Raw genomic sequence first — 15,846 nt, 5'->3', positions numbered from 1 at the left:
GTGGTAGGAAAAAAAACAAGCAAAAAAAAAAAAAAAAAAAAAAAAAGAATTGTAAACTTAGACGTAAACTAAAAATTCTAAGAAATAAATTCAGAAGAGTTATTTTTTTGGCCCTCAGAATTGCAAGCTAATATCTCACAAATCTGTGTTTAGAAAATGAAAAAAATGTTGTGAAATAAACCTTTTTTTCTTGGCTTCCTACAATAATATGCTATGATTGTTTTACCCAACTTAAATAATGGACAAAAATCTATTACATTTGCTGCTAAGATAAAATGGGAATACAATCTACAGTAAAGCACTATAGAAATGCAAAATATTATGCAACCTAACATAGAAATAATGAAATGATTTTAATTTACTTGACAAAACATTTTTTATGCTTTAGGGGCAGATCATTTTTCAAAGCATGCAATACCTCCCTTACTAATGTGATGGTACAAATCATTGTTAAATAACAATATGAAGTGCACTTCTAGGTGCATCGAGATGATCTTGAACGTATTCACGTGCCATCTGTGTGCGTGCATATATAAAGGCGTTAGTCATTAAAGACTGGATTACGGCACCATACTTTGGAGCCACAGATTCAAATAACCAAGAATAGGGACAGTGCTGGGAATTTAACACCATTCCTGTCCAACACCTGTCACACACTTGTTTGGCACACACACATGTACACAACATACTGTACACGTGTGTAAGATGTGCGAAATCACACCGGCAAAATATATTAAGACAGAAAAGCCACTGTAATGCGTTTGCAAATCATGTATTTGTCAGTGGCAGTTAAGAAGAATATCCCCAAGATTTTATTCCTCCTTATTTTCCTCTTCATTACTTTCTCTAATTCCTCGATTTCACATTTTACTCTGTCGCTTCTGTAACTTTTTTCATATTTGTTTCCCGAACTCCATTCTACACTCCTCTCATTCACCACTGTATATATTTAACCTTCAATTCATCCCAGCATCTTGGCTTTCCTGAGTCCCTCTTCTCTTTCCCTTGATCCGTCTTCCTGTCATCAGCAGCGTCTCTGTATGTTCCCTGAGCCAAGTACAGTCCTAAAAAGGAAGACGCATACACAATGACAGAGCCACAGAAGGATAAATATACTCATAAAATGATGGAATGTTATTTCTTAAATCTTCCGGCACTAACCTGTCAGTTCCATGTGTCCTGTCTCTCTCCAGCACAACCTCAGATATCCTGCCGCCCCGTCAATCACTTCACCAGCAGGAGATCATCACTCAATCAATTTCTCTCACAAATCTCTTACGAATCTCCTGTTTTACAAGTTCTTTGTGTTTTTGTACACTGTACACCGCTTAACTTTCACACCTAGCAGCTGCCTTTACTGATAACACCATTCCCGTCCAACATGGCATTAAATATATATGGTATTTATATGGTTTATATATCATTAGAAAGGTTTATCTTTTATATTTGATGTTCATTTTTCTGTATATGGGTAGTTGAAGTATCAATATGTCCTATTGTGTGACAGATTTTTGCAGATTTCCCATATAGGCTGTTTTACAAAATTAAAATTAATTTTATTCCTCTCCTGGCAAAGCTTAACAGCCATTTCAGCCAAGTCTTCAGTCCAGTCTTGACTGTAATATGCTGATTTGGAGCTCATGAAACAATTATTATTATTAATGTTAAAAAGAGTATTTTGAAGAATATTCTGGTTAATAATTTGAGGATTTTTTAAATAGAAAGAAACAGCATATATAAATCATTTTAAATGTGTTTACTGTCACTTTAATCAATTCAATGCATTTGCTAAACAAAATTATTCATTTCTTTTTTTTCTGTAAATTAAACAAAAATGTCATTTTTATTTTAAAATAATATATAATATAGCTATGATGAGTCAGGTTGCATTAATCAAATAATAACTATTATTTTGTTGTTTTGAATATAAGGAATTCAGTGTGAATGGTAAGAAATCATCTAGCGCATTTTTGCAGCAATGCGACCTGGTCTGCAACATGAGGACAGACATGCCAGCAGCACCAGGACACATTCTGTACCGCGACAGGGATGTCAGAATCATGACACACAAGCACACCTGATGGGGCCCAGGTCAGAGAGGGGGCGAGGGGTCAGGGGTGAAAAGTCACAGAGAGTCAATGGTGAAAACTATTTCAAGAAGCAAAGTGCTGTGAAAAGAAACAAAGAACCGGAGAGAAAGGCAAATTAAACAAAACACAGAATAAGTGTGTGAACTGTAACATTAACACTTGCTAAATATCTGCTGTACCCCTCGCGCTCTACTGTTTCTTCGGCCACGCAAGAGCTGTGAGGGTCACCTCCCTTCCTCCATCCCTGAAATAAACACAAAAATCCAACAATCGAGTTGAGCTGCCATTGATCCACGTCACTCAGATCTATTAATACACAACTGCTGCTCAATATACAGTTACACAAGAAGCAAAGGGAGGACCAGCCCCCCACCGGCACAGAGAGCAGGGTCTAGGTCCACGCTTACACCTAAATAACAATAGTCGGGGTCTTCACACATATATTTCAGTGAGGAGATGCAGAGAATATACTGAAGATTATATGTAAGCCAGCATCAAAGTACTGTTAAATACAGCAAACCTGATATTAAACTATACAGGAAGTCATTTTTTGTAAGAAGTGTTATTTTTATATTTTTAATATACTATTAATTTAATAAAAATTCCTTTTATTTTAGAATTTTCTGTTTTCTGTCATATTTGTTTTGTTTATTTATCTTTACAGGATATTTAAACTCAATTTTAATTTTAATTTTAGTTTTGTGTAATATTTATATTATTATTATTATTATTATTATTATATTATTGTATTATTATTATATTTCAGATTTAAAAAAAATCATTTTAGTTAACAATAACAATATGGAGAAAAAAATGTTTCCTCTTGTGCAAGTGTTGATGAATGAAAACATTATCAGATCTGATGGGAGAAATAAAAGCTCCTACTCCTGGAAAATACAAGCCTTTGTGATCCAAAAGGTCAAAGGGCAGAGTAGCAGCTGAAGGGAAGCATGAACTCTGGGCGCTTCACGTAGGCATGGCCATGGAGTGTGAATGAAAGGAAAGCCTGAAGCATGGTTTAAGACACTTACTCATGCATTTGATTTAGTCTTATATTGCTCTGGTGTGCCTGTATGTGTAACACATGTAGTAATGTAAGACCAAGTGCTAAAACTATACAGCTTTAAGCATTCTTAAATAAATGTAGCCAATTATAACATAGTAAGAATTATTCAAATTAATTGTCTAATGGTATGCATGAAAACTAATGATATGGATTTAGTTTCAAGTGACGTGAGAATGATGACGAGTGAACCCCCTCTAAACAAACAAACTTACACAATATCATTTTAAACAAATATCTGATTAAAAATAGAATAAATATTAAATGGCACTTATTTTCCCTACTTCATCCATTTTTTTAATTATATTGACCCTAATTACCAGCTTTACGGTTATTAACTGAAAGCATTAAGCTGCGAAATAAATTGTCGCCTTAGACTTATAAGGTTCTATCTGCATTCTGAGCAGTTTTGAGATATTGAGCTTCAAAGTTTTTGCATTACATATATTTGTGTAGGTATAACCCTTTTGTTTTCTTAAAAAAAAAACATTACATAACGCAAATAACATGTCACAGAATAAGAATATGTGAATAACTCCATCTTGACAAAAATGTCAGATAGAACTTTACAATTCCAAGGCGACAAAATTAAGTTTGATTAAAAAAACTAAAAAGCATTCAAATAAATGATGGTCATTAAATGGGCTATAATCACACAATGGTTTCTTCCTGTCCTTAATCTGGTTTGCCAAAAAATTACTTCGCCAGTCATCAATCACTGTCTATTCTTCCAAACTGTCTGTTAACAAGATAAAAGATCTACAAACTTTTCCTTCATTTCTACCTTAACAGTCCTCCTTCACCTCTTTCTCTCTCTCTCTTTACGCGCTCTTGCTAATTAATCCCTCCTCGGCCTGTTTTACAGCACATTTGCCATGTCTGAAGAATAGTTTTAGCCTCACACACTTTTTTCCATAGCTGTTCATCTCGGGTGCTAATCCCGAGCTGGCGATCTTTGTGTATTTTCAAACATACATCCACATCGCAGCTCTTAACAAATGAACAGACATTTTAATCCTGTACCGCATAATTATAACAAGGCCCTGTAAGTTTTTAATCCCCACAAAAAGCCGAGCCCTTGGCCATCCCTTACTGCATATCAACATCCCAAAACCATTTGAGCAATCGCTCACTCGACCCCCAACCCCACCCCACCCCATACCAGCTCCACAATTCCCCATTCACTGTCTCCATCCTCCTGTTGGTGCACGTTCCAAAAACAGATCCAAATTTCAACCCCGCTTTCAAGGCTGCTCACCCCTGCTGCAGTTGTCGCCCAATTGCTCCAATCACACCCCTTCATCTCTCTTCCCAAGGCCATGCCCCTTCCTCACCATATTTGTCTGATCTCAGCCAATAGGGGGCCTCCACTGGGTGTGACCTGGGAGATGGTTTGTCTGGTGTCTTTATAAAACTCTACAGAGATGGGTGGAAGTTTGCACTTTCTGTCAGCCCTGCGCTCCAGAGGGAGGAGAAGGAGAGAGAAAGAAAGAGGGGAGAGAGAACCAAGGGGCCATCTGTTTTGTCCCTATCCTACACTTTTAAAAAGTGTTGGTGCGTACTCGCTTCTGCACTTATTTTTTTTAATAACTAGAGGATTCATTAGTTTCCTGTAAAAAGCCTTGAAACTGGATTTTCTGCATTTCTCTGGGTAGGAAACCAACTCATCTGCATCTCTTGTGTTGTGTTTTTGAAGTCTCCCCTTTGAGCAGACAGGATGGAGAACGCACACACCAAAGAATCAGTAGAATGCCTGGCCTACTTCGGCGTGAGCGAGACCACAGGCCTCGCTCCGGATCAGGTCAAGAAAAACCAAGCCAAGTACGGATTCAACGGTGAGGAAAGCGTGGGCGCGTGATGGAGGCATCTGACAAATATGAATGCATGTTTGACTGCAATGAAACAATGTTGGGATGAAGGTAGTGAGAACTCCCAACTTAGTACACGCTTAGTTAAGATTATACATTAGACTTAGACTACAAAATGGAGAAAAAGAACAATTAGTTATACTGTATCTCAAGACCTTTTTTTAAAAAAAAAATTAGAGAAGACAGCATACAGCATCTCCAGAAGTTTTTTCTTGCAAGAACTTTACATGCTGCATAGAGAAATTAAAGCTCTCAGCCAAAGGCAAAGTGACCCTGAACAGATGCACTTATCCATGCAGCATAATAACATTAAGTTTGAAAAAAAAAAGATTAGAAGATAAAGGAAAGAAAGGAGAACACCAATAAAGTGACAGCTGAAACACAGGGGCCATTTTAAGCCTACAGGGACTTCAGTGGAAGGTCAAACAAAAGGACAAATGGCTAGACAACTAACAGAACACTGATATGAGTGAGCTCAGCTCATTTCAACATGAAGTATTATGCCGTCATTTAATATGCTATGTTATGGCAAATGTTATTCATGGCTAACTGTAACGGTTTTGTTTCAACCCACATCTGCTATTCATCTTGTCTACTGGACCAAACTGACCAATCACAGAGCTGCCCGCTGAAGAAGGTAAGTTCTTCATTTACTGTTATTATAGAGTTATATGAAAAGACCTAGACGTGAATTTTTTTTTTTTTTCACAGTCAGTTTCCATTTGATTTATGCACTTGTCCTTTCATTCAAACAAAGATCATGTTTGGTGTGCTAACCAATTCATACTGACTTGCTATACATGTCAGACAGAACCTATATAAACACTACAAAAATCAAACACTACCTTCTCTCTCAGGTAAGAGCATCTGGGAGCTGGTGGTTGAGCAGTTTGAAGATCTCTTGGTCAGGATCCTGCTGTTGGCTGCTTGCATCTCTTTTGTAAGTGAACAGAAAATACACAACATCACACCTTTAAGAAACCTCTCTTTGACAGGTAATGCTTCAATTCATAGCCTGGGTCACGCTCACCTAGGTTACGTTTATAGTGACAGAGCTGTAACATTTTCATGAATGGACAGGGTTTCATTTAGAGGTACAGACAATGATTAATAATGTGAATGTGAAGGACAGGGACACATTTCCTACATTCCCATCCGTTCCTGTCAGTCAAGCTAAACAGCCTAGAGTATATAATGGGTAGACAGTAATCCAGCTGTTTATCTGTGCCGGGTGGTATGGAACTTGTATAGTTGCGTGTAAGAACACTGCTAGCATGAGATGCTAGGCATCTTTTCTTAGTCCCAGACACATGCATGCCCTCACTCTTGAAATCTGAGTACTTGCCGCTCTGATAATAAGCGAATGACGGCACATAAAAAGGCAGTTCTTTCTTTCTTCCAAATCTGTTTTGAAATAAATGAAGCAGACAGCATTAGTTCTGCTGTTTTGTTCAGGTCTTCGTCGAGCCTTATCACAGCTGTCATTATGGCCTTAGAAGGCCAGGATAGAAGCTTTGAGGAGAAGCAAGGACAGAGAAAGAATAGAGAGAGAAAAGAAAAGAGAGAGAGAGAGCCAGTGAAAAAGACAGAGAGAGGTAAGGAGTGTTATTTTAAGGTGGTCTTAAGCCAGTCCAAGAAACTGAATCCACTCACAAAGGTCAAAGATGGAAGGAATGAAAGACAGATTGGTGGAGAGACTGTAAAGGTGAGGGATAGAAAGACAGACAGCAGGTGCTAACGTGCAATAAATTGAGGGATGCGTGTACTGTGTGTGCGCACGTGAGAATTACTGGAAAAGGATCAACCGTAACTTCATGTACAGAAATATGGGGGGGAAGGGGGGGTTGGGGTTACACTTACTTTAGCAAAACTTTAAGCATGAGCACACAGAAACACAGCTGACTCCTATTCATTGCAAAAAACTTGCATTTTAAGATTTTCAGAACACTCCCTCAAAAAGAATATGTTTTGTTTAGTATGTTTTTAAGTATGTTTTATTTATACAAATATAGCATTTTTCTTCCACCTTTCATATGGATCTTGGATGTCTCTCTCACACTTTCTCTGATTCTCTTTTCATCAGGTACTGGCCTGGTTTGAGGAAGGCGAGGAAACTGTCACTGCTTTTGTCGAGCCATTTGTCATCCTTCTCATCCTTATTGCTAACGCTGTCGTTGGAGTATGGCAGGTGAATATCCATTTTACTTCCCAAAATACAGTGGAGGAATCCTCTAAAATATAAAATAAAATAATATGACAAAATGTTAAACTAAGTTGCAGTTATTGTTAACATAAAAAACTGAAATATAAGATTTTAAATAGAAAAAAAAAAAAAAAAACACACTGGACCAAAACATATTTATAAGATTTTAAATCATAAAACAGTAGATATATTCAAATCAAAGACAAAAAGTATTTAGACATTGTGTGGTAATGTGAGGATTAACTACACTTAAAAACAAACTAAATGTGAATTGAAAGAAACAGACCTCATGAATCCACTTCTGCTAAAATAACCTTGTCCAGTGAGTAAAAAAATAATTGTAAATGGCTAAACCAAAAGGTATCACTAAGAAAGGTTCTAGCCATATTTGTTTGAAGATGTTGCAGTTATCTAATACAATAAAAAATGCATTTCAAGAGAAACTTAAGTTCAAAACTATTTCGGGGGGCCACTATATAAATACACAGTGAATGCAAGCATTAGAACTTAGAGCGGTGTAAATGACATCAGAGGTGAAAGGTTAGGCACAGCAGTATTCACAAAGGTCTGGTGGCAAAAATACTAGAGGCTGCTCAGGTTTCATCAAGGTTCCATACAGTTGGCATAAGTCATTTGGAAAGTATGCACACCCTTGGAAGCACAGAGACGTCAAGGTGTAAGCAGGAACTGATCAAGAACTTTGTTTTCACAGGAGCGCAATGCGGAGAGCGCCATCGAGGCTCTGAAGGAGTATGAGCCAGAGATGGGAAAAGTCTACCGCGCTGACAGAAAGAGCGTGCAGAGGATCAAAGCCAGAGAGATTGTTCCTGGAGACATTGTGGAAGTGTCAGGTATAGCAGCGGGCATGAGTATCTGACAGCATCATTAACACAGAACAATCTCGTAACGCTCAAACACACAAGAACAGTGAAAGTAGAAATGCAGAGTAAGCAACACCTTCAAGCCAACTGTTATAATGATGTCAAGTAATGGGACACGTGTGTGGAGGCGACAGGACTATATGCGACTTATGCCCTTGAGAAAGTGTTAGAGTCCTTTTAAGGCAGTTACGGGGTGGGGGTGTGTGTGTGTGACAGTGGGAGGAAGAATATAGAGTAATGGGATCAGAAAAGGCTGAAAGAACCCGCGAGAGCAAGAGCAAAGAAAAGGCCTGTATATAAATACATCCCAGCACCTGTTCCTCTACTTGCCCTCTTTCGATCCCTTGCCCCTTCTCTTTCCCTCTTCCACCTGTTCCTTCCTCATCACTCATTTTCTCTAGGCCACTTGTTTACACCATGTTGAAGGTCAGCCTGTCCTTGTCATTCTTCTCTTTCATGTATTTTCCCCTGATTAGGTCCCGTTTTTGACTTGATAATCTTTCGCCAAAATATCAGCAAACATTACTGACATCGGCATTAACTTTAGACTTGATCAAATCTGGTGGACCATTTACATGCAAAGTAGCTCCAACATATCTGCTTGGATGTTTTCATAGTCCTGAATACTTTGGTCAGCTGGTTCAGGTGTTTTTAAGCTAAAAACACCTGAAGCTATGCAATATAGTGGAATAGTCCTTTATTCTCAATAAAAGAGGCAAACGCTAACCACTTAAATAAGTGCAGCTGCCGTTAGAAGTTCTGGTTGCTGCTTAGGACTGCTACACTAGAAAAAATAAACATGCATAACCTGAAAAATCAGCATAAGAAACAACATTTATGACACTGTATTTAGATTTCATTGGTGATTTTGAAGTTTAAATGCAATTGATGAACAGTTTTGGCGAATTTTATCTCATTCAAAGAAGATTAAAATAATTTTTTTTTTTTTTTTTGTATTTTGGTTTAAGTAGGGTTGAAACTAAAGTTTCTTTCAAAAATGGTTTGTTCACTCGTTGGCCATATTTGATCAAGGCCTATTTAAAAGAAATCACAAAAACTGCTTGCTGAACTTGGAACTAAAATGACAAAATCTGAAATGAACTGCCCCATCAATGTGCAGTAATGACTGCACATGCGCTTTAGCTAGACTAGCCTCAAGTTTCTATGGGAACCAGAGGTTTTAACTTTACCAATCAGTGATTGGCTCTTTCATTTAGAAGGCGGGACTATTTTGCCATATGGTATGTTGCAGATTCTCTCAAGTATTGGAGTGAACCATACATATCCATGGAACTGCCATTGTATTTCTATAGTCTTTGGCTAAACTGAGTAAGAAGGTGGACCTCCAGGAGCATTATGAACCATTATGAAACCATTAATCAATGTTTAAATACATATATAGGTCTTGCTGAAGCACCCAAACTCTAAGTTTAACTCTGAAGCTTTTTGTACTGTTAGTATGAGTTTTAAATATGAATGTTTCTTTATATAGGTCTTCTTAATTTTCAACTTTTTTCTGTGCAGTTGGAGACAAAGTCCCTGCTGACATCAGAATCACCGCCATCCGCTCCACAACTCTGCGTGTGGACCAGTCTATCCTCACTGGTTTGTCTCTAATTAAAAAAACCTGATCAGCTGCCTCCCTATATTCACAAAAACATAGCATGAATCTTTATCCTTCTCTCACATTGTTTCCCACTTTATTCCCAGGTGAGTCCGTCAGTGTGATTAAACACACAGAGTCTGTTCCTGACCCAAGGGCTGTCAACCAGGACAAGAAGAACATGCTTTTCTCTGTGAGTTTCCATTTTGTCAGATTTTTGGTGTCTTTCTCCTCTTTCTCTAGCACTAAAACATCTTCTGGCTTTCCCAGGGCACTAACATCGCTGCTGGCAAGGCTATTGGAGTTGTGGTTGCCACCGGCGTCTCCACTGAGATCGGTAAAATCCGTGACCAGATGGCTGCCACAGAGCAGGAGAAGACCCCCTTGCAGCAGAAGCTGGATGAGTTCGGTGAGCAGCTCTCCAAAGTCATCTCCCTCATCTGTGTGGCTGTCTGGCTCATCAACATCGGCCACTTCAACGACCCCGTCCATGGTGGCTCCTGGATCCGTGGAGCTGTCTACTACTTCAAGATCGCTGTGGCTCTTGCTGTAGCTGCCATCCCTGAAGGTGAGCTTACAGGAGTCATGATACCAAACAGGGTGCAGCAGTGTGAAACCATTCATACAAGATTCATTCCTTTGTAAATTGATCAAATTTAACAGTGTGTATCTGACACATCTCTTATTTTCCAACCAGGTCTGCCAGCTGTCATCACTACCTGCTTGGCTTTGGGAACCCGTCGTATGGCTAAGAAGAACGCCATTGTCCGTTCTCTTCCCTCTGTGGAGACTCTAGGCTGTACATCTGTCATTTGCTCAGACAAGACTGGCACCCTGACAACCAACCAGATGTGTGTTACAAAGGTTTGTGAGAGACATTCACTCGCTCCAAAAGAAATAAAGCAAAGTACCAGCATACCAATAATCTCACTAAAACCACAAAACCCTTCTGTTCTACACAATGTTTTAAGCTTTGTTCTCTTTGTACTTAGATGTTCGTCATTGAGAAAGTGGAGGGAGACTCTGTGACTCTTGACCAGTATGACATTTCTGGATCCAAGTACACACCAGAGGGAGAAGTGTAAGTAACTCAAAATTCATTAATGGATTGCAAACATGTGCACACAAAGACTCACCATTCTCGTTACTTTACAGTACTAAGGGTGGACTTCCTGTCAAGTGTGGTCAGTATGATGGCCTTGTTGAGCTGGCAACCATCTGTGCCTTGTGCAATGACTCCTCTCTGGACTACAATGAGGTATGCAATCATTTATTCAGTTTTCATCAAACAATTTCCATTTGAGGAGTATCAATGTAACTCCCTCTTTTTTTACAGTCTAAAGGAATCTATGAGAAAGTGGGTGAAGCTACAGAGACTGCCCTGTGCTGCCTGGTTGAAAAGATGAATGTGTTCAACACTGAAGTCCGCGGCCTGTCCAAGGTGGAGAGAGCCAACACATGCTGCACTGTAAGTACCTCAGCCTCTTATGTTGGTCAGCTGTACTGTGTCAATCAACTGTATTAGCCCTAATTTATGATCGAAATAGCAAAAGAACTATGACAGTGGTTCTTCTACACATTTATGGTCAGATATTTTGTAATAGTTCAACTGGCAAGTTCATATATTTCAACTAGCAGTCATTAGGGTATTAGTAGACTGTCTGCTTAATATCTTCCAACACTTTATTTTGATTTGTCTATGATCCATACTATCTGAATGTCAACTTATTCTACTAACCCTAACAGTCCACTCTGAGAGTTAGCAGACATGTAGTTGCAAATGAATGAGAAAAAGTTACTTATAGTTAGTAGAATGTTAAAGTGGACTATCACAATAAAGTGTAACTGAATTTTCATTTAATTCCATGCTTTTTTGCTTCTCTTGGTTTTTCTAGGTGGTCAAACAGCTTATGAAGAAGGAATTTACTCTTGAGTTCTCCCGTGACAGGAAGTCCATGTCTGTCTATTGCTCCCCTGCAAAGGCCTCCAAGGCCCCTGTTGGAAATAAGATGTTTGTCAAGGTAAGACCAATCCTTAAACAACCTCATAAAATTAAATACCTTATTGATAATCTAAATCACAAAATTGTTACTGTTGTAGGGTGCTCCTGAGGGTGTGATTGACAGATGTGCCTATGTGCGTGTTGGTACCACCCGTGTGCCCCTGACTGGCCCAGTTAAAGATAAGATCATGGCTGTGATCAAGGAATGGGGAACTGGCCGTGATACCCTCCGCTGCCTGGCACTGGCGACCCGTGACAACCCTCTGAAAAAGGAGGAGATGAACCTGGAGGACTCCACCAAGTTTGCCGAATATGAGGTATCTTTGTAAAAGAAAAAACATAATTTGTATTAAAACATGATAACTGAATTTTGGTTGCTAACCCCTCCTATTTTGCTTTCCTCACAGACTGATCTCACCTTTGTGGGTTGCGTTGGTATGCTGGATCCTCCTCGTAAAGAGGTTGTTGGATCCATTGAGCTGTGCAGGGCTGCTGGTATCCGTGTGATCATGATCACAGGTGAATCTTATTTGAACTTTAAATAAGTGCTGACAAGAACCTCTGATAAAAATACTACATAACACAGAATGGGTAACACAATGCAATATCCCTGAAAATCTAATTCCTTCTTCCCAGGTGATAACAAGGGAACCGCTGTGGCTATCTGCCGCCGTATTGGCATCTTCAGTGATGATGAGGACGTGACAGGCCGTGCTTTCACTGGCCGCGAATTTGATGACTTGCCACTGGCCCAGCAGAGAGAGGCTGTGCGTAGAGCCTGCTGTTACGCTCGTGTTGAACCCTCCCACAAGAGCAAGATCGTTGAGTTCCTTCAGGGTTTTGATGAGATCACTGCCATGGTAAGGGAACTGAATGGAGCAAATCGCAGTAAATGTCACAAAAGCCCAAATATATTTAACTAGTTTGAGATTTTTGCTAACCCCTACATCCTCCTATTTACACTCTCCAGACTGGTGATGGTGTGAATGATGCTCCTGCCCTGAAAAAGGCAGAGATTGGCATTGCCATGGGCTCTGGCACTGCTGTTGCCAAGTCAGCCTCTGAGATGGTCCTGGCCGATGACAACTTCTCCAGCATTGTGGCTGCCGTTGAAGAGGGCAGAGCTATTTACAATAACATGAAGCAATTCATCCGCTACCTCATCTCATCCAACGTCGGAGAGGTTGTGTGGTGAGTGACAGTCTCTCTCTAAAACAATAACCCTCTGGAATTGGGAAGAGGCTGGCCTCTAAACCTGATCTGTGTTCTCCATCTTCTTCAGTATCTTCTTGACTGCAGCTCTTGGTCTTCCTGAGGCTCTGATCCCAGTTCAGCTTCTGTGGGTGAACCTGGTGACTGACGGTCTTCCTGCCACTGCTCTGGGATTCAACCCTCCCGATTTGGACATCATGGGCAAGGCTCCCCGCTCCCCCAAAGAGCCCCTCATCTCTGGCTGGCTCTTTTTCAGATACCTGGCCATTGGAGGTGTGCTGATTTCCCTATTTCCGCTTCATCCCTAAAGAAAGAATGAATTACCAATTCTGTTTAATCTATCTCTCAGGTTATGTTGGTGCTGCTACCGTCGCTGCTGCTGGATGGTGGTTCCTTTACTGTGATGAAGGCCCCATGGTCTCTTTCTACCAGCTGGTGAGAATTTAATGCTACAGGGATGCAATAATTGATGGCTGATGTCTCTGAAAGTGGAGCACAAATGAATTGATAACTATTAAAGAGAGTTTCACAATGAAATTATAATGTTGTGCCTATTTTCTGTGCGCAGTCCCACTTCATGCAGTGCACTGCTGAGAACGAGGACTTTGCTGGCATTGAATGCGAGGTGTTCGAGGCCGCTCCACCCATGACAATGGCTTTGTCCGTACTGGTCACCATTGAGATGTGCAATGCTCTGAACAGGTGGGTACTTATCAAATCCAAACATCACAAAGCAGATGCTGATAAATGTTTTTATGCTGATCTTAACATACATCGGCGCATGGTTTTTCAGCTTATCTGAGAATCAGTCTCTGCTGCGTATGCCTCCATGGAGCAATGTGTGGTTGGTGGGAGCCATGAGTCTCTCCATGTCTCTTCACTTCATGATCATCTATGTAGACCCTCTGCCCGTAAGTACTGCGTCCATCTAGCATGCTGAATTTGGTTCAGTTCAAGTTAAAGGGGCTGCCAATAAGGGGGTGATGAAATACGTGAGCCCAGGAGACATAAGACACCATGATCAGGCCCAAGAGACATTTCTCATGTACTGCGTTCACTTCTAGATTTTTCACTTGCAAACTTCCCTAAGCACTTTTTCTTCATGGGAATCCCCACTGCCATTTTAAAGTGTGTTGCATTTGAGATTGCATTTAATTCATCTCAACCCAAACAACTCTATGACATAGAAATTATTATTTTTTTCAATATTTAAACTAGCCCTAGCATATCTATATACATATAGAATGCTGCATCTAACTGGAAAAATTTAAGCAATCAACTCCATAGCAGATTTTGTGCTGATCAAGAATTTAGATATTCCACTTTAACCCATTGCAATGGTTCTGCCAGTAGTGGGTACTTATGCAATGTAATTAATGATGTACATCTATGTCAATGACAGAGAGGGAAGCTAGCAATGGCATTAAAAAACTGGAATGCAGTCATTTTCCAAACACTGCAAATCTGCTATAAAATAAAGTGGCTATATTCTAATTCTTTAATGAATTCACTTCAGTTAATTTAATTAAATTACCACAACATTCTGTTAACTGTTAATCCAACTGGTACAATCTATCATTTGCTAATCTCTGCCTTACCCTCTAACAGATGATCTTCAAGCTAACCCATCTCAACTTGGAACAGTGGATCGTTGTACTGAAGCTGTCCTTCCCTGTCATCCTGATTGATGAGCTGCTTAAGTTTGTTGCCCGTAACTACTTGGAGCGTAAGTAACCATTTAAAACACTTCACAAATTTAGTTAAAATATTTTTATCTGGTTTTAAGATGATAAAAAAATGTTTTTAAAAGAAATGGATATTGATATTTAAAATAAACATACAAAGCATATTTAAAGTAACAGCCAAATGCATAATTAAATACTGATTAAAACCACATTAACAATTTAAGTCCTGACTAACTGTATAACAAGCAAATCTAAATTCCTATTATGACTTATTTGTTTCCCTTTAAAAATGGTATTGACCTATACTTATCTCTTGTCCTCTTATTTAAACCCTCTTCTCTGCACTACGTTTCTTCTGGTGGTGTAAATATTCCTCCTCTTTACCCTCCTGACTCAATCCCCTCTTCAAACCCTTTTTATTTATTTTATTTCCAGCCTAATCCTGTTCCCCTCCATATTCCTGTAACAAAGCAAGGTATCCCACAATCCTCTCTGTCCGTGCCTGCCTGCATCCCTGTGTCTGTTTGTCTATGGACAAATTATGCTATGTTCTTTGGCTTGTTGTTTGACATGTATATTTTTAGTGTCAGTCATGGAGCTCCTCAGACCTCATGACTGCTGAATCAGTGAATGTCTGTATAGTCATGATCCATATAGCAATATATGTTACTGTAAAATCTTCATATGATATCATACAAGGCAAAATGCAGTGTTAATGCTAAACTCTTTCTCATATATGTTGTTTTGTCTGGTTAATGCAGACAACAGTTTGTTTTAAGCTAAAACGGTTAGTTTAAAGAATATTTGCATATTTAAAAATGTAATTATGACTGTTAAAGACTATACATTGATGTTTATTTGCTTCAAATCAATGTGTGCCTATATTATTTAAAATGTAAAAATGGTTATGGACTATCTTTATATGTCTCACATAACTTATTTTCTTGAACAGAGAAAGATGAGAATCTAGTGTCCAAAAAGTGGGACTGAAAAGCGAAGAAGAAATTAGCGAAACAGCACTCCAAAGCAGAAAAATGAAGTTCGCCAGGAGTGAAAACGAAAACCACTGTGAACCAGTGAAATTCATCCATAAAATCTAAAACCTTATAGAACAAAGGAATATTTAAATGTGTTATGTATATGTATTAAGACTTAATTTAATATATATATAATTTAATATATATATTGTTATGAACGGTATATTCTGAAAGTGCTATTCTTAAAATAAAGATGTGTGTA

At 39.0% G+C, this 15,846-nt stretch overlaps 1 protein-coding gene across 1 annotated transcript; it reads left to right on the top strand.

The window, feature by feature from the left end:
- Positions 1-4,591: 4,591 nt before the first annotated feature.
- Positions 4,592-15,843, top strand: atp2a1 (ATPase sarcoplasmic/endoplasmic reticulum Ca2+ transporting 1). Its single transcript, XM_043235799.1, has 24 exons — positions 4,592-4,707; positions 4,809-4,988; positions 5,641-5,658; positions 5,879-5,961; positions 7,105-7,209; positions 7,937-8,075; positions 9,630-9,710; positions 9,816-9,901; positions 9,979-10,276; positions 10,406-10,572; positions 10,701-10,789; positions 10,864-10,966; positions 11,045-11,176; positions 11,604-11,729; positions 11,809-12,027; positions 12,118-12,229; positions 12,347-12,570; positions 12,681-12,901; positions 12,993-13,195; positions 13,272-13,357; positions 13,491-13,624; positions 13,716-13,833; positions 14,531-14,648; positions 15,560-15,843. The coding sequence occupies exons 2-24, from the start codon at positions 4,871-4,873 to the stop codon at positions 15,595-15,597; spliced, it is 3,018 nt and encodes a 1,005-aa protein (XP_043091734.1). The 5' UTR covers positions 4,592-4,707; positions 4,809-4,870; the 3' UTR covers positions 15,598-15,843.
- Positions 15,844-15,846: the final 3 nt, after the last annotated feature.

The sequence above is a fragment of the Puntigrus tetrazona genome, chromosome 3, assembly GCF_018831695.1.
Source record: "Puntigrus tetrazona isolate hp1 chromosome 3, ASM1883169v1, whole genome shotgun sequence".
NCBI lineage: Eukaryota > Metazoa > Chordata > Actinopteri > Cypriniformes > Cyprinidae > Puntigrus > Puntigrus tetrazona.
This window is presented reverse-complemented; position numbering and strand designations above follow the sequence as displayed.